The following is a 25,093-nucleotide window of genomic DNA, read 5'->3' as shown; positions in this document are numbered from 1 at the left end:
TTGGAAAAACTCACACTGCCTCCTTTTGAGCCAGCCTCTACAGCTGATATAAAATTCTTATCCTGGAAAACAGTTCTGCTCCTAACAATAACCTCTGCAAGACTATAACAATAACCTCTGCAAGACGAGACTCAGAGTTACAGGCACTGTGGAACCTTTTATCATTTTCCATCCTGACTGGGTTTCTCTGAGGACAAACCCAACACTTATGCCTAAGGTAGTGCCCAGTGTGGCCCTGAACCATAATTCATTTGCCTACCTTTTATCCAAACCCACAGAATAAGGATGAGAGACTTCTGCATTCTTTGGACATTCACAAGCAGCTACGCTTCTACTTGGACAGAACCAAAGCTTTCAGAAAGACTGAACTTCTAGTGGCATATGCTGCAGGATCACAAGGAAAGGTTATCTCAAAGCAGACTATTTCAAAGTGGATAGGCCACTGCATTAGTTTCTGCTATTCACAGCATGGCAAATCGGTGCCCAAGGTCATTTAGGCCACATTCAACCAGAGCAGCAGCCACTTCAGTAGCCTTCCTCAGAGGAGTACCAACCAAAGACGTCTTAGAGGCTGCAACTTGGAGTTCAGTGCACACTTTTTTTACAAAGCACCATCACTTACCTCTCTACTCTGAATCCAGGGCAGGATTTGCCACTGCATTTCTGCAGGGCCTCATCGCCTCTCCTAATCCTATTTAGCCCCAGCCTCCCAACCTTAGCTTTGGGATTCAACCCAATTGTAATGACTGCAACAGTGAAACACGAACATAGTACAGTTGTGTACCTACCATAAATGTAGATGTTGAGTGTATTCACTGTTGCAGTCCAGGTTACCCACCCACCATCCCCCTTTCCTTTGCTGGGACTTACCTGTACTTCTCTATTCTGTACAACGTATGTGGTGTATTTGCTTGTAGATGAAGGAAGAGTTTACTTTACTGCATGCATGCTTATTGGCATAATTTAGTCTACCCTTTTGGGGGCACCTGACATCTGGGGCAAGAAACTAGAAAATGGCGTTGGCTGCATCTTTTATACCCCTGGCGCACTAACGTCAGGGAGGAGGCAACAGCAACTGATGCTGGACCAGGACTTTGGAATTCAGGCCGACTGCAGGTAGCCTGCCAGCAGGATAACCCAATTGTAATGACTGCAACAGTGAATATACACTAACCTCTACATTTATGGTAGGTATGCAACTGTACTTTGTCTCGCCTGTGGAAAGCAAATACCACATAGACTTTTATTCTTACTTCGTCACTTGCTTAAGCCTAGACCACAATGTCCCTTGCTGTCGCTTTTGTGCCTGTTCAATGCCAGAACTATATGTCGTCGGGCCCTTATTGCAGCTAGATGTTTTCCCTCAATCCTCTAATTCCACTGTGGCTTCGGTAAGCCATCCGACAGCAGATTTTCCAAAAAAAATAAATCTTGAGGATAAAGACAGACCGCACGGGTCTAAACCTTCCTTCGACGCTTCCGTTAAGCTTGTCAGTTCTCTGGTCCTTGGTGAGGTGCTTTTGCAGCCCCTGATGTCCGCTTCTATGGATTTGCAGGCCGCTACAGAGACCCTTTCGGAGTCCGGTATGCTGCAAAACTCTTCGACTAAGGATCCTGCGGTTGTCTCTACCTTGGATGGATCTGGAGTCACTGAGCAGGCACAGGCTTCCGATGAAGTTCTTTGCACTACAAATTCTCAACACAGACTGACTACTTTCAAGTCTACCGTTCTTTTGAAAACTATCAAGTTTCTAAGGGTCTACTTCATATGACTTGAATTTAATTTGGCTGCAATTCATTTGATTGAGACCAAAACACTGAAGTTCAAAAGACTGAAAACTTATTTGACTGAAACTCATAACACTGACCCATTAAAGTAAAAGGTATATGCCCTTTTCCCCATGTAGTGCAATCCTGGAGTTAGTATATATAGTTGGGAGCGGGGTGTGGGGGGGGCACTGAATATGAAGACATGCAACCCCTCTCTGCTTATGAGGATTCTGATGCAGAGGAATCCATTCCTTCAGCCTCTCCACCAGAGGACTTTTCCTTTGGGGAAACCCTTCATACTTTAAGGGCAATTCCTCCTGTCCTGGATGTTGTGGATGATGTTTTCATGGAATCTAGTTTGACACCTGATACCCTCCTCCTTGCTCCCAGGAAATCTGACCGGTATTAGAGTTCCTGACTCGCACAAATTTCTTTTCAAAAATCCTACTGCTGACCCTGGGGTTATTTCTTAAGGGCCTAAAGGAATGAAAGCAATTTCTGCTAAGAATCCCACCCCCTCAGATAGGGATTTCCGAGCATTAGACAGATGGGGTAAAAAAGTATACACTTCTGCTACTTTTGCTATTAGAGCACTAAATTGTCAGTTCATATGTTAAAATTCCAGCAACATACCATGGAACTCCTCAGAGAAAATATAATCTTTTCCTACTTGTGCAGAAAATAGTTACAAGAGTTTGATGCGTTCTGCAAGCCAAGTAACTAAGCACACCTTACATTGTGGTTTTGACGCCCACGAAGCATCTTGCAGGGCAGCAGTCACCGGTTATGTCCTTAGATGTGCTTGGCTTAAGGAACAGCCCTTGCTACAGACCATGTCAAATCTAAAGTATTGGTTGCACCCTTGCACAAGGATAACTTTGGCACCAAGGCAGGGGAGATCTTAAATATGGAAGGAAAGGCTAAATCTGTGCAGACTAAGGATTTCCTGCAAGTCCAGCCCCCCCCCCCCCATGGTCAGTAGGCATTGCTCCTCCAAGCACTGGGCTTTTCCTGCCCCCTCAAGGTCAGTTCAGCCCAGTTCCCGAGGAAGCAGGACCCCCCCCCCCCCCCCCCAGACAACAGCCAAAGGGAATGCAGAGATCAAAGAAATGGACTTCCTCCACTTCAAAACTGGGGAGTGCAAAGCCACCCAGTTATGGTAAGAAGTCACAATGACTCTCCACTTCCACCCTCTCCCTCTGCCCACCTGCACTTGCCCCTAGAAGGAAAACTCTCCTTCCACGCAAGCACCTGGACCACCATTACCAATTACCACTGGGCCCTTAACATATTTTCCAGGGATACAAATTTTCTTTCCACACACTGCCAACCCCAAAAGGGTTCCCAGATCTTCCTCCAAACCAGTGGGAAGAGGTCAAAAAGCAAGTCCTTTCCTTGCTCTGTAACTGCAATAGAGCACATTCCTGCAGAACAGATAGGCTAAAGTTTCTACTTCAGGCTCTTCCTGGTACCCAGAAAAGAGGGCATCTCGCACCCCATCCTCTATCTATCCATTCTAAACACCTTCCTGGTGAAACCAAAATTCAAAATGCTCACCCTCCAGCAACTGCTACCTATGCTCTCCAAGGGTGCTTGGCTAGCCACCCTAGATGTAAGAGGCCTACCTCCACATTCCAATCAGGGAATCATGTAGGAAATATCTACGTTTCAGGGCAGGATCTCTGCACTTTGTTTTTTTACGCTTTCCTTTGGCTTAGCTACTTCTCCCAGAGTTTTCACAAAATGTCTGGTTCCCGCCATTGCTTTTTGCAGACAAAGAAATATTCAAAATTACCCTTACTTGGACGACTGCCTAATTCAGGCAGCCAGACAGGAAAAGCTGCTCAAGTACCTGGCCTTTGTGAAGTCCCTGCTGACCTCCCTAGGGTACACTATCAACGAAAAGAAATCCAAACTAGTACCCGCCCAAAAGATTATATTCCTGTGTGCAAGCCTGGACACAGCATCCCAGATGGCATTTCCTTACACCAGAAAAGCTAATTTACCCGAGGCCTATTCTTTCCAGTAGCTGCCAGATCCCCAGTTATCCGCAAGGAAAACCCTGCAAACTCTGGGGTTCATGGCATCTTGCGTTCTTCTCATTCCATATGCTAGACTGCATATGAAGGAACTTCAATGGTACCTAAAAAGCCTTTGGTTTCAGCACTCTTTCAGGACCTGGAAACTCTTATACCAATGATACCTTGCCTAAGGAAAGACAGACTTTGGTGGGCAACAGCATATACCACAACAAGGGACTACCCTTCTCGCCACCCCACGCTTGCCCAGACCCTCAGCACAGATGCATCAGACTATGCCTGGGATGCACACCTGGACGGCAGATGCATACAGTGCCAATGGAGCACACATCAAATACATTTGCACATCAACCAAAAAGAGAGGTTAGCTGTCCGGCACGCATTGACCACTTTCAGGCCCCTTCTCTCCCCAGGGGCTCTACTGATCAAAACGGACAACACCACTGTGATGTGGTATGTCAACAAGCAGGGAGGGACTCGCTCCTACCCTCTATGCAGGCTCGCCATGACCCTTTGGTACACAGCCATAGCCATGCAACTACACCTGTTGGCACAGTTCCTGGCAGGCTCTCTCAACTCTGGCAGACAACTTAAGCAGAAATCTTCTGGACCCACACGAGAGTGGCAGCTAGACCAAAGAACCTTCACCCTAATAAATCAGACATGGGGCACCCCAAAGGTTGACCTCTTTGCTTCCCACACCAACCATCGGCTCAGCAAGTCCTGCACCAGGGAGCCTCACTGCAGGGCCTGGAAAGTGGATGCCCTATCCTACCTGTGGGTCAAACTGTGTCTCTGCATTTCCCCTACTACCTCATTACCAGGGTGCTGCTCAAAAAAAGGGAGGAAAAACCGAGGACAATTCTGATTGCTCCAGACTGGCCTTGCCAGCACTGGAACCCACTGCTGTGCAGCCTGTCCCCAATGCCACCATGGCATCTCCCTCAAATCCCAACCCTCCTGACCCAGAGGGAAGGAGAATTCATGCATCCCCAATTGCAAACCCTCAATTTTGCAGCCTGGCTTATTCCCTGACCACTGAACAAGCTGCTAATCTCAGTAAACAGGTTCTAGATGTTATACATGAGGCCAGTCGCCCTAGCACTAGGAAACACTCATGCTGACAAATGACAAAGGTTCTCCACCTGGATCCAGGATAAAGGAGCTGATGCAGCACAGCCTTCCCTACGTCTCGTCCTGGATTACCTAGCTGACCTGCTACACAGTGGTCTCCTTTTCCTCTATTAAAATTCATGCGTCTATCGGTGCATTTCAGCAGTGAGCACCCCCTTTTCTCACAACCTCTCAAACAGCTCTTAAGAGGGGCTAGCAACTTGAAGTCACCCAGAAGAGCACCTAGCCCTGCTTGGGACCTAAACTGTGTTGGAAAAGCTCACCCTACCCCCCCCCCCCCCCCCTTGAACCAGCAGCTTCAGCAGAGTTGGTTTCTCTTCTGGAAAACAGCCTTGCTTCTGGCCATCACTTCAGCCAGAAGAGTATCCGAGCTAAAAGCACTTGTGGCTGTAGAGCCCCTTCATCATATTCCATGCTGACAAGGTGTCCCTCAGGACTAGCCCATCCTTCATGCCAAAAGTGGTGTCCAGTGTGGCTCTCAAAGCAATCCATTCATTTGCCTACCTTTTTTCCGAATCCACAAAACAAGGGGAAAGGATACTGCACTTGCTAGATGTACAGACAGCTCATTTTCTATCTAGACAGGACTAAATCATTCAGAAAGACTGATCAATTGTTAGTCAGCTTTGCTGCAGGAGCAGAGGGCAATGCCATATCCAAACAAACCATTTCCAAATGGATAGCGCACTGCATCCACTTTTGCTACAAGCAACACAGGAAACCTCCCCCTAAGGGGGTCAGGACTCTACCAGAGCAACCTCCACCTCTGCAGCTTTCCTCAGAGTCCCCACCAATGATATCCTGGCCTATCTTCTCCAAATCCAGGACAGGCTTCGCCACTGCAGTCTTGTAGGGCATCCTAGCCAGCCCCTAGTGTTATTGACTGCCTCCACCCTTTTCCTCAGCTTTGGGAATCAACCCAAATGTGATGACTGCAACAGTGAAACATGAAAAACGTAGTTCAGTTGTGTACACCTACCATAAATGTAGATGTTCGACTGCATTCATTGTTGCAGTCCTGGTTTCCTCCTTCCAGCCCCCTTCTCTCCCTCCTTACAAGGAATGTTTTGGTATTTACTTTCTACTGTTTAACTGTATCTGTTTAACACTCTTACCTCCTCTTGTGGTTACTCATCTCCTAACCTCCTATGAACACCCACTCCCCTCTACTCTTGTGCTTCCCTCTAAGCACACCTCTACACCTAACTCACCTTCTACACTAACCACATTAAATCTTCCTACCATACCTAACTACATATCTACCAAACACCACAAACTTGCTTACCCTAAGCTAAGTAAACAAAGAAATAAAAAATATATTGACATCCTACATACAGTCCCAGCTCCAATATTTCTTATTCCAATCACTATTGGATGGGGACATTCACCCTAACCCTGGCCCAAATAGCACAAACACTAATAGTTACATTAAACAAGACAAAGCTTCTCCTATATCATCAAACACTTATACCAACTCTCTCACCATAGCTCATCTTAATATATGTAGCATTCGTAGCATTTGTAACAAGATCTCTGAACTCCATGGCCTTTTAGATGTTCACCATTTTGATATCTTATGTTTATCCGACACTTGGCTAAAACCTACCATTAAGGATAATGAAATTACCCCTCCCGGGTATAATATCTTTAGACTGGACCGTAAAACCAAAAAGGGAGGTGGCATAGCAATTCTGTACAAAGCACAACTACAAATTAGTATAATAAATCTTGACCTTACTCATGACAATAATGCAGAAGTAATCGGCTCAAAACTTCAAATCAACCCTAATAAAGCTATTAACATAATTTGTGTACATCTCCCCCCAGGAAATAACACTAACACTCTAGAATGCATCCTTAGCTTGCTGTCAAACAACCTCCCCCAGGAAACACTAGTTCTAGGTGACTTTAACATTGATTGGAATTATTTTAATAGTATAAACCCTACATCCCACATAAACCTATATGGCTTCTCTCAACTCATTAACTGTCCAACCAGAACTGATAAATCCAACAACCATGAATCTATCCTAGACTGGATTCTGATTAATACCCCCCAACAAACCTACCAGTCCGGTACCCTTCCAGATGATCTAAGCGACCATTCTTTAACTTACGTCATTAGACACAAAATCAACCTAACCTTACCTGCCACACTTAGAACACTAAGAACAAAAAAGACTTTTAACTCAGAACATTTTCTAGCTGATCTAAAATATTGTAATTGGTCCTCATTGAAATATCTTCCCCTTAATGAAGCAGTAGATTACTTTAACACTACATTCTTATCCATTCTAGATCAACATGCCCCAACTCGTACCATCAGAACCAAATCAAAAGTAGCACCCTGGCTAACTAATACTAGGCATAAAATCACTATTAGAAATAAATCATGGTCAAAATGGCGCACCACTAAAAATCAAAATGATCGCCAAAAATTTAGAGAGCTTAGAAACAGCACTAAGAGCTATCCTGACAGATTAAAAAAAAAAAAAAAAACTATTACCTTCAGCTGCAGAACATCACTAATAAGGAACCAAAAAAATTCTGGGCCAGTATTAATAATCTTCTGTCTCCAGGTCACTCCATTACACCTAATCCCCTGGACTCTAACCCAGAAAACCCTAAACAAACTGCAAATGACTTCAACTCATTCTTCACGAACACTATCCAAACACTTGCTAGTCATCTATCTCCTGATATCTCAAATCTTCCTCCATCCACATTAAATCCACCTCCTACACTCCAATTACAACCAGTCTCTACCTCCTTTATCACATCATTGCTCCTAAAGTTAAAGCCCACCACTCCCTCTGCAGACAAACTGCCTGCAGAATTCTTACAGATAGGTGCCAAAGCCTTAGCCTACCCTATTTCCGTCCTGATCAATAGATCTATAAAGGAAGGAATCTTCCCCTCTATCTGGAAAATCTCATATCATCCCACTACATAAAGGAGGAAACTCTAATGATTTCTCTAACTTTCGTCCAATAGCTCTCCTCTCACCAATCGCAAAAATCATGGAAAAATGTATTCACAAACAAGTACTAAATCACCTTCTCAACAACAACTTACTTTCTAACTGTCAGCATGGGTTCAGACCCTCACACAGTACCACTACTGCTTTACTCTCCTTCACTAACTCCATTAACACTAACCGTAACAACAACTATCTATCTTCCTCTGTCTTCATCGACCTATCCAAAGCTTTTGATATGGTGAATCATAAACTTTTACTACATATCCTACAATCACTGGCTCTTGATCATCTTGCCTTGTCCTGGTTTGCATCTTACCTAGAAAATCGTCAACAGGCAGTACTTTGGAAAAACTCACTTTTTAATCTTCTACCTATCTCCTTAGGCGTACTTCAAGGCTCTATCCTCGGCCCTTTGCTATTTTCTATCTTTATTAATGACCTTCAATCTGCTATCCCATATACTACCTGTATACAATATGCAGACGACTCGACTATAATCTGCACTACTAACTACAGAACTCCAGTCACTTACTCAAAAAGCTTTCAGTGCTGTAGAACAATGGTTCTCTTACCGCTGTCTACTCCTTAACCCCAAGAAAACAAAACTATTACTTTTTTCACCTACTCTTAAATCTACTCCACCTTATTTTACTCTTACGTCCATTGACGGAACACTCCTCTCTCCTGACTTGACCACAAAACTATTAGGGATAACTATTGATAATAACCTCAACTTTGACTCTCACATCAATAACACCATAAAATTAGTTAATAAAAAAATAGGATCCCTTTACAGAATCAAACCTTTCCTAACACCCACAGCAAGGTCCACCATTGCTAGATCTCACCTAATCTCCACTCTTCTCTATGCTTCCCCCATTTACACTAATCTTTCCAAAAACAACATGAAGAAACTAGAAACATCCTATCATAACATAGCTCAATTCGCTGTTGGATCTCCTTTTAGAACTCATCACTGCTTGAACCTAAAAACTAGGCTGGATTGAACTTCCTAACCAACTTGTACTTCAACAGATCTTAATTGCTTATAAGATTCTATATCAGCCAACCAACACTTACTAGCCTTATTTCTCCATACAACAACCTGCAACAACTACGTTCCTCAAATAAACTTCTGATTAATATTACCAAACCTAACAATAATGCAGGTGTCAGTTTATTCTCCAACTCTGTTGGAAAAACCATGGAATAAACTACCCTCTGATATCACTTCTTTAACCTCTCTCCAACTTTTCAAATATCAACTAAAGATTTATCTCAAACACTGGCTTTGCTCCTGCACTAATCCAGACTAATGCCAACTCTTCTCTCTATCTCTCTACCATTACCCTTGTTGACAAAAAAAAAAAAAAAATTTTTTTATATTATCTGGTTAACTTGCTATGATGTCATGTGAACTTTTATGCCAATGTATTTTTTTATCTGATTATATTGTTTTTACTTGCTATCTTTCTTATGTAACCATTTATGCCTTTTTGTAAAAGTGTACAACTGATGGAGCTTTTCTCCCCGGGCCTCGACTGAAAACGGACATATATCCAGTTGGACTAGCCCGGTCAACAAATGTAAAATAAAATAAAATACTGGTGGGGTTCTTCCACCATATCCTGGCTCCCATTGGAGGGCTCCTGACAGGACAAGAAAAACTGATGTAATGACATCGGTTGCTTTACTTTATACAACTGACTACCTGACATAGTCCTGAAGCAACAGCAGCCAACGCAACAGCAACCAACGCAGAAATACTAAAGGCTCTGGTATTCGGGCTGACTGAGGGTTACCTGGCAGGGTTAACCCAAATGTGATGACTGCAACAGTGAAAACATCTACATTTATGGTAAGTGTACACAACTGTACTTTCCCACATCTTTGCTGGGTCTGCTGGTACTCCAGTTCGCTCCCAGTTATATGGCCAGATTTCCTCTCTGGGGTCAGAGAGGATCCAAAAGGGGTTCTAGGGAGTGTTGCCCAGCTTCAAGCCGGGGAGTAACCTTATGATTTACCCCTCCCCAATAAAAAGATCCCCGTGCTGAAATTCAGGGCTGAAGTGCAAGGGAAGGTGTGCATCATTTTGCCCTATCTCTGCAGCAGGTCGCCCATGCACCCACCCCTAGTTCACCTTATGGACACATCCTCTATGTCCCCAATTTCCACCTGTGAGCATCTCTCATTGTGTCTTCAGTCATTCTAATTTGGCTCAGAATTTTTGTACTGATGGCCTTTGTCCATAAGGGATATTTGGGGGGGGGGGGGCAGAGGGGGTAAATGTATGATTTTTCATCTAATTGTTAAGGTTCCCTTTGAATATGATTAGGGGTGAACTCTATTCTATGTGGATGGAGAGACTGCCCTAGCACAGGGATGTTTTTTTGGGGGACACCTATCTGTCCAGCACATTTCTTTTGTTGCAAGTTGAAATTCATTTACCTGGATCTAGTGTTTTCTGGTGCTATTTGTAGATGTGCAGCAGATCCATCATGGATGGGTCTGATTTAAGCCTTATAAGCCAGGCGAATATTTCCAGTCAGCAGCCTGAGGCGACTACTACATAGACGCAGCCTTTAGGTGATCTGTGTAGAAGAGGGTATTCATACCTTGTAGATCTCTAGTGTTTACTAGGCTAATGACCACGAGCATTAAGCCTAGTCATGCATCCCAAATCTGACCAGGTCTGGTACCATTTGATAAGTGTAAGCAAGGGTTTTGGAGATTAACCATTTACAGGCTGCCTCTGTCCAGTAGAGAGAGAGCTGCCAAACCAGGGATGAATTTCCTGTTAACCACTTGAATAGGGTTAGGGAGGAACTCTGCTTCACATGGATGGGGAGCCTGTTCAGAGACTGGGTGGCTTCTGGAATGCATACCTATCTCTCCAGCAAGTCCTATTTATTATCACAGGCAAGGTTTGTCTTTAGAATGTGTAATTCTAGTGTGTTTTGCTTTGAAGATAAGCAGGAGGTCCGTCAGAGTGGGGTCTGACAATGCCCTGTTTGCCAAGCATAGGTCTGTCCTCAACAGCATGTAGGAGAAAGACTACAGGGATAGGGCCTTGTGGCACTCTGCATAGAACATTACACCCTGTATTTTTAGTGAGGAGCCTCTGGACATTCCAATTGTTGGATATGCCTGGTTGGGTAAATACAAAAGGGGACATTGTACTCTGGTCTGAATGCAGAATTAGTGGTGCATTGACTTTCTTGGACCTAGATGCCATACCTTTGTTATAAGTTGCTCAGACTAGAATGATTTTCTCCCTACTCTTGACACGATGGTCAAAGGCTAGATTACGGTGTCCCCTGACTACTAGGCCAACTGTAAGGGATGTGCTGTAACTATGAAAGTTTCCAGGGCAGATGAGGATCCTAAAGGATGAGGATTCTAAAGGATAAATTCATGCATTTGTTGGCATTTAGTTTTAAACTATGATGCCAGTTTTGTCTGTCGGCCCTTCCTGGAGAACATTGACATTGGCCTTTACTTCAGAGAAGTAAATCCCAAAAAGGAGCTGTCCAAGGACTGATACCAGAGAGACTCCACTTGTAACTGGCCTCTTTGTAGAGGTGGACTCCCCAATTCTAACTTCTGGATCCTGTCTGTGAGCCAGTTTGCTCTCCACTGGGTGATGAGGATTTATACCTAACCCCTTGAGTATGTCAGCAGTGCCAGAGTGGGGTATCCTGTCTTATGCCAGGTGAAGATAGGCATTGTGAACCATTTTTCCATTGTCAATTGCTTTGGTGACAGTCTGAAAAGTCAATCAGGTTGAGTAGGAACAACCTACCCTTGATTAAACCAAAGTGGTTTGGGTCCGGTGTCTGGAGGTTTACTATATCCTTCATAATTTCCATGACTTTGCATACAGTACAAATGCAGCTTATAGTTTCCAGGGTCTGTAGATGGTCTACCTTTCATAATTACTTACCAGATCGGTCGAGGCCCGGGTTAACTACTGCCACCAGTACTGTTGGCCAACAGGGTGCTGGTGGAAGTTGGGCTGTTGTTGGCCGAAGAAGAGGGGGAAGGCATGCCCGAAGGCAGGAAGAGAGGAGGAAGGTAAGGAGTGTAGTACTGAGGGTAGGAACTTTGAATGTTGGCATTGTGACTGGTATAGGGAGAGAGCTAGCTGATATGATGGAGAAGGAAGGTTGATATATTGTGCGTGCATGAGACCAGGTGGAAGGGAAGTAAGGCCAAGTGTATAGGAAGCGGATTCAAATTGTTCTATCATGGTGTGGATGGCAGAAGAAATGGGGTAGGGGTTATCCTAACGGAACGGTATGCCAAGAGTGTTTTGGAGGTGAGTGTCAGATGGTGATGTTTATGAAGCTTGAAATTGATGGTGTAATGAATGATGTTACTGCATATGCACCTCAAGTTGGGTGTGCGATGGATGAGAAAGAAAGATTTTGGAGTGAGTTAGATGAAGTGGTGGTGAGTGTACCCAAGGGTGAGAGACTAGTGATTGGAGCGGACTTCAATGGGCATGTTGGTGAAGTGAACAGAGGGGATGAGGAAGTGATGGGGTAGGTATGGTGTTAAGGAGAGGAATGCAGAAGGTCAGATTGTGGATTTTGCGAAAAGGATGTTCATGGCTGTGGTGAATATGTATTTTAAGAAGAGGGAGGAGCATAGGGTGACGTACAAGAGTGGAGGAAGATTCACACAGATGGATTATATCCTATGTAGGAGGGCCAGTCTGAAGGAGATTGGAGACTGTAAAGTGGTGACTGGGGAAAGTGTAGTTAAGCAGCATAGAATGGTGGTCTGCAGGATGATGTTGGTGATCAAGAAGCGGAGGAGGAGTGTGAAAGCAGTGCCAAGGATTAAATGGTGGAAGTTTAAAAAAAAAAAGGGGGGGGGTGATTGTGAGGTTGAGTTCAGGGAAGAGTTAAGACTGGGAGGCAATGAAGTTACCAAATAGCTGGGTAATTACAGCAGAACTAGTAAGGGAGACAGGAAGGTGCTTGGTGTGACATCTGGACAGAGGAAGGAGGACAAGGAGAAATGGTGGTGGAATGAGGAAGTGCAGGAGAGTATACAGGGGAAGAGGCTGGCGAAGAAGTGGGATTGTTAAAGAGATGAATGAGTATAAGGAGATGAGGCGCATGGCAAAGAGGTGGCGAAAGATAAGGCATATAGAGAGTTGTATGAGAGATTGGACACTAGAGGGAGAAAAGGACCTGTACCGATTGGCTAGACAGGAACAGAGCTGGGAAATGTGCAGCAGGTAAGGGTGATAAAGGACAGTGAGGGAAACGTACTCACAAGTGAGGAGAGTGTGTTGATACTTTGAAGGGCTGATGAATGAAGAGAATGAGAGAAGGTTGGATGATGGGTGGGGATAGTGAATCAGGAAGTGAAGCAGATTAGCAAGGAGGAAGTAAGGACAGCTATGAAGAGGATGAAGAATGGAAAGGCTGTTGGCCCAGATGACATACCAGTGGAAGCATGGAGGTGCTTAGGAGAAATGGCAGTGAAATTTTTAACCAGTTTTGTAGATGACATACTTATCATTTGGAAAGGTGACAATGAACAGTTGCAACGATTAGTTACTTTTTTTTAGAATCTACCACTGAATTTCTCAGATTTTCTATGGAGACATCCCCTTCTAAAATAGACTTTTTAGATATTACTATTTTTAAAGATGCAGAAGGCATGATTTCCACTAAACTATATCGTAAACCATGCTGGAGGAATGCATTACTACAATATAACAGCATGCACCCACGTCATATATTCTCCAACCTTGTGAGAAATCCGTTTACAAGAATTTTTAGGCTCTGTAGAAATAGTATTGATAGGGACATTGTGGGATATTCTGTGTGAATTGCTTCAGAGTAGGGGTTACCCCACTTGGTTGATAGAAAGTATGAAAAAAGATGTACAGTGTAAGAATGGTATAATTCCCAGTCCTATTGATATTAACAATGCATTACTGACTGATACTGAATCAAGGAATGGAAATAATAATAATAAAAATAATGGCAAAAATGAGAACAAAATTAAACATATTCCTAAAGCTAGTTTTAATAACAAGAAGGTAGCTTTCAACACCAGATATACGAATGATAACAAATTTATTATTGATATCAAGAAAAACTGGGGTGTATTATTAATAGATCAATGCATTAGTAACATAGTAGGTGACAAACCAACGTTCAGGTATAGAAATAGTAAGAATCTAAAGATTACTATGTTCTGAGAGAATCCAATAGGGAAACTAATAGCATCATGGGTAGATCGACCTTTAGATATGGCACCTTTCCTTGTGAAAGGTGTAATGTGTAAACAAATTATTAGTGACCATCAATTTATTGTACCTGAACTCCCTCATATATTCACGAGTGATTTTTATGCCACCTGTGAGACTAAGAATTTGATATCTAGCCACATGCACAGAATGTGATGCATACTGTGTAGGTCTAAACTCTAGGAGGTTGAGAGATCGCATCTATAATCATATAGATGATATAAGGAAGATGAACCTAACAAATGCTTTAGCTAAGCATATAGATGCACACCCTAAACATAGTTTTAAATTCAGGGTTCTACAAGTTATAAACATAAATGAGAGGGGGTGATGGACAGAATCACTTGGAAACAGCAGAGCTCAATTGGATTTTAAGATTGAAGTCTCATATTCAACCGGGACTTAATCAGTCAGTTAGTATAAAACCCATATTAGCAGCACTTAGATATATTAAATCTGGATTTTTTAGTTGGTTATTATAGTTAGTTATTTTATTTATATGAATATGGCCATGAAATTATTTGATGTCTAAATTGATATACAAAATACATCTTCATATTTCTGTGGTTCATGACTGCATTTGTTGTTGTTTTTATCCTATCATATACTCTAGGACTGATGTGTTTTCAGTAGTCCTGGGTGTTTTGATGTTTCACACTTCATGCTTTATATTTTATTTTTATTGGATATATATTTTGGTTAAGTACTATGTTTATATGTATATATATCTATTTGTATAAATTTTCATCCTCATTCAACTCGTATGCACGATGATTTTGTGTAAATATATTGGCATAAAGAAAGGGGCTTATACATACACATGTTTACTCTAGTAATATTGAGTTCTACCACACCCTGTTGAGTTTGTTGAATGGATTGGTTAATTGAATAAGTGTTTTATGTAATTGATGAATTTGTTGGGCTAAGGTATATAAAGCATTTATATTGAGTCTTTTTGTAAACCTGAGGAAGCGTACCTATTGTACGTGAAAGCGCTTGTTTTTTTAATAAATTCAGTTCATTTTACATCGTGGAGGTCTCAGTTTGTTTTGTTCTGTGTGATGATGTGGGGATAGTGAATCAGGAAGTGAAGCAGATTAGCAAGGAGGAAGTAAGGACAGCTATGAAGATGAAGAATGGAAAGGCTGTTGGCCCAAATGACATACCAGTGGAAGCATGGAGGTGCTTAGGAGAAATGGCAGTGGAATTTTTAACCAGATTGTTTAATGACATTTCTGAAAGTCAGAGGATGCCTGAGGAGTGGAGAAAACGTGTTTTGGTACCTCTCTTTAAGAATAAGGGTGATGTGCAGAGCTGCAGTAACTACAGAGGGATAAAATTGATCAGTCACGGCTTGAAGTTATGGGAAAGAGTAGTGGAAGTTGGTTAAGAAGGGAGGTGATGATTAGTGATCAGCAGTATGGTTTCATGCCAGGAAAGAGCACTACAGATGCAATATTTGCTCTGAGAGTGGTGTTGGAGAAATACAGAGGTCAGGAGGAGTTGCACTGTGTCTTTGTGGACTTGGAGAAAGCATATGACAGGGGTGCCTAGAGAGGAGTTGTGGTATTGTATGAGGAAGACTGGAGTGGCAGAGAAGTATGTAAGAGTGGTACAGGATATGTACAAAGGGTAGTGTGACATTGGTGAGGACTGCGGTGGGAGTGACAGATACGTTTTAAGGTGGAGGTGGGATTACATCAAGGATCAGCTCTGTGCCCTTATTTGCAGTGGTGATGGACAGGTTGGCAGATGAGATTAGACAGGAGGCCCCATTGGACTATGATGTTTGCAGATGACATTGTGATATGTAGTGAGAGTAGGGACCAGGTTGAGGAGACCCTGGAGAGGTGGAGATGTGCTTTAGAGAGGAGAGGAATGAAGGTCAGCAGGGCTAAAACAATGTGTAAATGAGGGGGAGGGTAGCGGAATGGTGAGGATGTAGGGAGTAGAGTTGGTAAAGGTGGATGAGTTTAAGTACTTGGGATCAACAGTTCAGAGTAATGGTGAGTGTGGAAGAGAGTACAGGCAGGGTGGAATGGGTGGAGAAGTGTCAGGAGTGATTTGTGACAGACTGGTACCAATAAGAGTGAAAGTGAAGGTCTACAAGAGGGTAGTGAGACCAGCTATGTTATATGGGTTGGAGACGGTAGCATTGTCGAAAAGGCAGGAGTCAGAGCTGGAGGTTGCAGAGTTAGAGGTTTGCACTGGGTGTGTGACTAGGATGGACAGGATTAGGAATCGGTATATTGGAGGGTCAGCTCAGGTTGGACAGTTTGGAGACGAAGCAAGCCTAAGATGAGGTTTATGGATGTGGTGAGAGAGGACATGGTAGGCGGTTGGTGTGAAAGAGCATGATGCAGAGGACAGAAGAAATGGAAACACATGATCTGCTGTGGCGACCCCTAACGGGAACAGCCGAAAGAAGATGATGATCATGTAGATGGTCTACCTTTGTGCAGAGGGATGACTGTTCTCAATTCGGCAGGCAGAAAACCTGTTTGGAGGCTACAGTTGAATAGTAATTCCAGAGGCACTGATGGGGCAGGTTTCATACTATTTAGAAGACCTTCTGGGATATTGTCTGGGCCTATTGAGGCAGTGTTCTTGGCTATAGAGCATTAAGGACCTGTTCCCTAGTGATAGCAGAAGTTGTATTTGATATTTCCTGAGAGAAGGTTGAGGGGGAGAGGGGTAAAGTTGGGGCAGAAATTTATCTGCCATGAGGTTTGGTTTGCTATATCTTGGCTCTGTATAGGTGGTTCCATTTTACAATGAGCTCTGCACTCAATTGTGTGTATTGCCTTTGAGGTTGCAGACCTAGCTAAAGAATGCCTTGTAGCTGTCCTTGGCCTGGGAGGCCAGATGTAGCTCAAACTTGACTTTGTTAGAGTTCACTATTTATTCTGAGATTGGGCGTTGCACCTTCTAATTTTTCCCATGATTTTCTTCCTTCTGATATACAGCCTATTGATTTTGTGATTCCATATTTAACTGAAGTTATTCTGCTCTTCAGTAACTTGAACTGAAGCTAGTGTTGGCTGAATTTTGTTATTTGCTAGTAATTACAGGTGTGGGGGTAGCCACATTCTTTGATTTCCTGTCCTTGCATATTTAACTGGTGCATTGTGAAATATTTCCTGCTTAAAAACCTCAGCTTTGGCCAGCTAAGAACTTGGTTATATTCAACTGGACGTATAAGAGAATTTAAGTACCTTTATCTGCACTTTTTAAAAAAAAATACAGTATTTAATTTGATTTAAACTGTGTTGGAGTGTTGAAGGAATATTTAACTGAAGTTATTCTGCTCTTCAGTTATTCCCACCCACCCTGTTTTTGTTTTGGTGTTGATCTTAGTGGCCTTGAAACTGCCCGCCCCTCAGCCTGCCTCTGGGCCCATCTCATTTGCTCACTCAACTGAGTGCAGTGAGATCATATTCTGATTTCAGGCACTCCTACTGTGTACAAAGAGAGCATCTGGGAAACGGACAAAAAAAAAATTAAGCTTATTTTCCTGCCTTAAGTGGTATAGACTATTTGTAGGCTTCTGAGCCCCCAAGCCCTTCTGTGTTTGAGGGAAGCCTTCTAGCTTGTTTTTTTTTTCTAATAACTAGCCAGTTTTCTAGTTTCAGCACTCAAATCTGTTTCTTTGATCTCGGCACTTGTTCAGATAAAAAAAAAAAAAAAAAAATTTCATCTGCTTTTACTGTACTTGTGTTTCTACCTACTTCATTTTACTTTTGCATCATCTTAAAATACTCAGTTGTATTTATTACTGCTTGGTGTAACTCATTCTAAGCCTTTTGGTTTAAACACTTGGGCTTCGGACCAGTTGTTTTGCACTGAGAGGGTTTGTGGTCTGCACTGTTGTGGCAGAACAGGTAGCTTACATCCTTCTAGGTTGGGAACTGCTGATTGAGGGCTCAGTGTCTGTTATTCTAAAAGTGTATTAATTCTGGTTTAAGCACTTGGGCTTTCAAGCCAGTTATTTTACATTAAGAGGATTCGTGGTCTGCACTCTTGTGGGAGGAGAGGCTGGACTCTGCCCTTCTGAGCTGGGAATTTCTGGTTAAAGGCTTATAGTGCATGCATATCTGAACTGTTTCTTACTGAAGTTGGTGCGCCTTGTTTGCTGTGGCATAGATTGGATTCGGGCCTGCTGGATCTAGCTTTGTTTGTTTAACTTGAGCACTAATCCAGACATTCTCTAAAGTATTCAATTGTATTTATTACTGCTTGGTTGTAACTTGATTAAAGTGTAGCTATCATTCTAAGTCTTTTGGATTAAGCACTTGGGCTTCAGACCAGTTGTTTTACATTAGGAAGGTTTGTGGCAAGCACTGTGGTGGCAGGACAGGTAGCTTTCATCCTTCTAAGTTGGGAACTGCTGATTGAGAGCCCAGTGTCTAAGTGTATTAGTTCTGGTTTAGGCACTTGGGCTTCAAGCCAGTTATTTTACATTAAGAAGGTTCGTGGTCTGCACTCTTGTGGGAGAAGAGGCTGGACTCTGCCCTTCTGAGCTGGGAATTTCTAGTTAAAGGTTTATAGTGCCTGAATATTTGAACTGTATCTTACTGAAATTGGTACACCTTGTTTGCTCTAGCATAGACTAGATCCAGGCCTGCTGAATCTAGCTTTGTTTATATGCTTGTTGTTTGTTTGCTTGTTATTTCCCTGGAAGATAATTCCACCTAATACGCAACTTCTCAGTGCTTCTGTGAATCACTAGTGATATCTGCATTGCTTACTGTACTTATTTCCTTGTTTCACTTGAAAGAAAGTTACTGTTTGTCGTTTTTGCATTTAGTTACTTGTAACACATTGCACTCAAGTTACCTGGCACTTGCTCACTAAAGCAATTATATAAGTCAGCACTAAAAATTAAAAGCACTACACCCTCACTCCCCACTGGCCCTTGTTTTCAATTAAGGATTTCCCAATATTATTCTAGCATGTCCAAAGGTCAGTTGTCAATCTCCTCTCCGGTCCAGCTGGTGAATCTGGGAATCTTGAGGCAATGTTATAACTGCCTCATGTACACAGACAACCCTCTCCTCCTCCCACATAACACAATTACTTGCGAGAGATGCAGCTATTTAGCCAAACTGGAGGCTGAGCTTTATCAACTCGGGACTGGCAAGACCAGACAGGAGAAGGCAACTACACACACCACAAAACCAGCCTCACATAATGCTACCACTCCACTGAATCAAACACATAAACACACAAAGTCATACTCGGAGGCTCTGAGTAAAAATTTACCTAAACAGCAGAGGCCTCCAAAGCAGACACCCAAACAACTGCTACCTCAAGACACCCCACAAGCAACACATAAACCACAAAAGCAGTGTGCAAAGCAGTCCCAACCCTTAAGGCCAAATACAACACCAAACATACTTGTCATAGGTGACTCCATAGTCAGACACACTGACGTCCCACTCACCAGGCTGAACAAGGAGAGGGTCACAGTAAGCTGCCTATCGGGTGCTAGAATCCGCCACATAACACAAGCACTCGGGTCACTCCACGGCAAGTACAAATATGACACGGTCATTGTCCATGCTGGTGTGAACGACCTGAGACGTACCTCCCTGGACTACATGAAAAGAGACAGAGGAGCTCTCTGATTATGTAGCCCAGGCAGGTATGACCCTGACCCTGAGCAGTATCCTTCCTTCACCAAGAATGATGCCACAATATAGAGACAAGATGATCAGCTTTAACAATTGGCTTAATGTCTGGTGTCATTCAAAGGGGATCCAGTGTCTGTCTGCCTGGGATGACATGCTTGACAAGCCACGCTGCTTCACAAGGGATGGCTTGCACCTGTCACCCTGGGATTCCGGATATTGGCTAAGGCTCTTGCCACCCCATAGTGCCTTTTTAGGCAAGGCTCAAATTCTAAACCTACCACCCTAGAAAACAAAATGGGAAGAAACTGAGGGTAATGCTGCTCAATGCCAGAAGTCTAAATCTCAAAATGCACGCACTCGAGGCCCTTCTCAGTATGGAGAACATCGATGTCTGTGCTGTAACTGAAACCTGGTTCAAGGCTCCTGAGAGCACCCGGCACTATTAGGTTTTACCTCATATCATGCGTTCGCCCCAAAACCCGGACCACACCACAAAAGGAGGGTGTATCCATATTCATAAAGGATACCCACACCTCCAGGTTGGTGGCAACTCACTAAGCTCGGAAACCATCCAGGTGCAACTAACCATAGGCAAAACTGCTCTACAAATTGTAGCATGCTACAGGCCACCCTCTCAAACTCAGGAACCCCACACAGCCTTCCTGAAGACACTGGAGGGTATAAATGCATCTCCAAACACCATCATATTGGGTGACTTCAACTACCCGAATATAGACTGGGAACATTACTCAAGCCCTAACTTTCTAGCCCAACGGTTCCTGGAGTTCATAAATTCAAATGCCATGGAACAGCTAGTCACTGTTCCCATGATAGGAGAAAATATACTAGATCTCATTGTCACAAACATGGGGACAAAATGCTCCACACTGGAAGTGTATCCCTCATTGGTGAGATCTGATCATAAACTAATCTCACTGGAAATCCACATCCCGCCCCCACCCCAAACGACCACAGTGAAGAACTTCTCTAAAGCAAACTTCACACTACTCAAGACTGGTGTGGTATCCTTCAAGGCCCCTGAGCCAGTGGAAACCACAACCCAAGCTGCGGAAGCCCTTACAAATGCCTTCTATGAACACCTCCAGGACTGCATGGATCAGGCAATCCCAAATAAAACCAAGACTCTTTCCACAAAGGGCAAACGTCCAGTCTGGTGGACCCCAGCCATTAACAAACTTTACAATAAGAGGAGAAAGCTATTACATGATAGAACAAAATCCATAAAAGGGAAGTCACCCTGATCATTATTAGTAAAAAATACGAGCACTCATAAAATCAACTAAGGCCAATTTTGAGAGAAAAATTGCCATGGATTCAAAGGACAATCATAAGGCCTTTTTCAGCTATGTTAGGAACCTGGGTGGAAACTCCCAGATATGCTCAGAATTAGTCCAAAATGATACAAAAATCACTGAACCCACAGACATTGCCAACATACTGGCAGACAGATTCAGTGCAAACTTCACCCCTTCTCCCAAAGGAGAGATAACTATCCCAGCCGAGTGTAGCCTCCCAGACATCTCAAATGCGCAGGTGAAAGCTGCTCTCTCTAAAGCTAAAACAGCATCAGTGGGACCGGATGGTGTCCCCGGCTGTGTGCTACACGAGCTAAATGAGGAATTAAACCCGCACATAAGGCAGCTGTTTTATCTCAGCCTTAACACAGGATACGTGCCCAAGGAGTGGCGACAGCAACTGTGGTCCCACTCCACAAAGGCGGCGCCTCACGGACCCTGGTAATTACTGCCCCATAAGCTTAACAAATCTAGTCTGCAAAGCTATGGAGAGGATCATAATGGAGCTCATAAACAAAGATATAGGGACTTGCAGACATTGGACCCGACCCAGTTTGGCTTCAAGGGAAGATCATGCCTTTTGAACTTGGTCGACTTCTTCGAAACAGTCACCAAGGCCATTGATGAGGGAAAGGCAGTCCATACAACCTACCTTGACCTTGCAAAGGCTTTCGACACAATACCCCACTCGGGTGTTGTAGAAAAACTTACCAGCTTAAATGTAAACCCATATGTCACAAGATGGGTTGCAAACTGGCTTAAGGACAGAACCCACAGGGTTAGAGTTGCTGGCGCCATGTCAGACTCCAGGCCGGTCACAAGTGGTGTCCCACAGGGCTCTGTCCTTGGCCCCCTATTGTTCGGCATCTACTTCTCAGAAGTACAGGCCAACATGGGAGGACTGACAGTTTGCTGACTACTGCAAACTGGGTGCCATAGTGGAAAGTGCATCGGACACTGATATCCTTCAGAAGGGACTCACGGAAACAGATAGCTGGTGCCAGAGCCATGGCCTGAAGTTAAACGCCAAAAAATGTATAGTCATACCCTTCGGGAAAAACAAGGTAACCCCAAGCTACCATATAGGTGGCAATCCACTAAGCACAGAAGAGGTTATCAGGGACCTGGGGACCCAGGTTGACAGTGGCCTTTCTTTTGACACTCACGTTGCTAAAGTGGTTAGACCTTCTACATTGCCCACCTGATCATGAAGGGATTCACATCCAGATCTAGTGAGGTCATTGTTCCCCTGTACTCTTCACTTATCAGACCAATGATAGAGTACAATGCCCCATTCGGGATGTAGCTCACCCGACATCTGCAGCAATTGGAGAGACCCCAAAAGTTCCTCGCTAAAAGGATAAAGGGACTCCAAAATCTGTCATATGCTGCCAGATTGAAGAAACTCCAGCTCTATTCAGTCGCATACCGTCTGCTCAGAGGTGACATGTGCCTGACATACAAGGCCATATCCAACCCGGAATTAATGGAAATGCTCCACCTCAAAAAATCCAAATCCACCAAAACCACTAGAGCAAGCGACTTAAACCTTAGCACGGATATAAATAGGACGTGCTGGAGGGATAGATTTATCACTCTGAGACTCCCTATGCTGTGGAATAAAATCCCGGTCCATGTGAGGCAGAGCACCTCGCTGACTCTGTTCAAGAGAAATCTTGACCTGTGGATGGGAGATCGTAGGTTTACCCCGGGAATCATCTCTGTGTCACTGCTGGACAGAGGCACACCAAACTAATGGGCACAGTATTTTTTCATATAAGGGGTGGCGTAAGCCACAAAAATTTGGGCTAGGCTTATAAATGCCTTAGGGCAGATAGCCTAGTATAAACCTATGAACCAGGGTGGCTTATTTTTTGAGTTCTGTATTTCTTCCTGGTGGGTGCAGCTGCCTCTCTGCAGCTGTTAACATGCTTGCATAAGGTTGCTGTGAACAGTTCTGTTCAGAAACCTTTTACTATACACACAAACCTTATACAAGCATGTTAATAGCTACATAGAGGCAGCCATACCCACCCAGGTGCAAGTACAGAACCAACTCAAAAACACATTTCTCCTGGTGAGAAATCTTTGTGGGCATTCAACTGTTGCAAGTGTCGCATGAAGTGAGACCTTGTATTTACCATTTATAGTTGTAAATGGAATGCGTACAATATTTCAATACAGTAAAGTACTAGTAGAAATGTTTCCACTGGTATGTTTCATCCTAGTTCAGTTTAGCACGTAGCTCCTGAACAGGGCAGTTTACTGTGTGCAGTCCTGTATAGTAAGGGGCAGAACTTCAAATAAGGAAGAATGGTGAAATCTGGTAGTTGGGTGAGATTAAACTTGAACTGAACTACGTTGCAGAAGTGTGAACAACATTTTTGAATTTTCAGTTGTAGGAGGCTGAGTGAAAACCGGAACAAGGAAAGTAATAACTGGAAGTTTGATATTGAAAGAGGTATAATTTGTAGTGAGAATTGGTCAGTCATGCTTAAGACGTGCACCAACAGTTTGCCATAGTATACATCTTTTTAATGGCTGCAAGGCACATTTGTTTGCCATGTTTGAAACACCCTGTACTAATACTGTACTTTTTTATTCTGATTTGTTTTTTTTTTTTTTTTTTTGTAGGAGAAGCTTAAATCTGGTTACCTAGAGAATCTTCCTGTTGAACTGGAGAAGTTTTCAAAATTCCTTGGAGACAGGAAGTGGTTTGCTGGTGATAAGGTAAGTCTATCTGAAGGTGCGCACTTGAATGTCCACTGACAGAAAACTCAGATGGGCTTTGTGGCTCTGGGGAACAGATGGGTAATTGCATGTGCATTGTAGTCTGTTAGAGTAGAGGCGAGTGTAAGTGAGATGTTTGGTTTGCCCATTCTGGGAGGAGGGGGAGTGGTTCATCCTGCCATTAGGCAACCATGCAGGACAAAGGGTTTATCGAGCGCCCTGTGGATCATGGGGAACTTCACACTACAGGTAATGAAATACATGAAAGCAGGCATGCAGTTATGAAGTCTTTGCCAACATGTAGAGGGATTAGACGTGGAATGGGAGGGAAGTTAATGTGGCCTTGCACGGTGGCATGCTTGCTCTCCTGCACCTTATCTTTCTCAGGAAAGAGCAAGTGAGTTGAGGCGGCTTTTGACCCAGTCATATGGAATGAATTGCCCTGGTTCTTGATTGAAAGACTGTAGGAAAGATCCCAAGGAGTCCATGAAAAGCTTCTGTTTATATAAAGAGTAAGTAGGCATGCTGCCAGTCTAGTAATATGGACTAATTGTGCTTTTATTTGGGGGGGGGGGGGGGTCATCATAAACCAGACTAGGAAATTGGCAGCTGCAAGTCTGACTAGTTTTCATGTTTGGCAAGACTCGCCCAGTAAAATGTTTGACTAAATCCATAGCAAGATGCAAGCAAAATTCAGCAAATTAGTCAATTATTATGAAGTAAATTTGTCATTCTGTTTGCATATTCTATTACTTGGTTCAGAACCACATTGGTGGATGTAGGAAATGTACAGACAAATGCACATGTATTTATTCTTTTCCAAAGAAGAACTGTAGAAAGGTACAGTGGATGCAATAAACGTTTCTTGCTGACTTAAGTTCTAATAGCTTATTTTAGATCGGACTTTTATTACCTTTGAGGTTACCAAGGAGGATACCTTTAGTTTTTCAGTTTAGTTTTGATAGAGCTTTAGTGAAGCAGATAATGTTATGCTGGCGCATAGTCTGAGGTGAAATTGCTAGAATAAAATGGATATGGAGTTCTGTGGTTTATTAGTTATCCTTTTTTTCTGCTTTAGTCCGTTGTGGCTTTGAGGATATCTGTTTGACTTCTGAAATTTTATGGGGTACTGTGTGTCTTTGTCATGAGTTTTTTAGTACCATGCACCTAGCATTCTTTTAGTCTGTGCTTAAGATTCCAGCATGGCACAAGGTTTGATA

At 43.3% G+C, this 25,093-nt stretch overlaps 1 protein-coding gene across 1 annotated transcript in view; it reads left to right on the top strand.

Annotated features, from left to right (window-relative positions):
* The window catches only part of LOC122806378 (glutathione S-transferase Mu 3-like), a 294,186-nt gene that overhangs the window by 140,908 nt on the left and 128,185 nt on the right, over nucleotides 1-25,093 (top strand). Inside the window, exon 6 of the mRNA XM_044076732.1 lies at nucleotides 23,778-23,873. Coding sequence (XP_043932667.1) covers nucleotides 23,778-23,873 — 96 coding nt within the window. The remainder of the gene's footprint in view (nucleotides 1-23,777; nucleotides 23,874-25,093) is intronic.

This window comes from Protopterus annectens, chromosome 7.part0, assembly GCF_019279795.1.
Source record: "Protopterus annectens isolate FY-2018-M chromosome 7.part0, PAN1.0, whole genome shotgun sequence".
Lineage (NCBI taxonomy): Eukaryota > Metazoa > Chordata > Ceratodontiformes > Protopteridae > Protopterus > Protopterus annectens.
The sequence above is the reverse complement of the archived record's forward strand: the minus strand, read 5'-3'. Positions and strand labels throughout refer to the sequence as shown.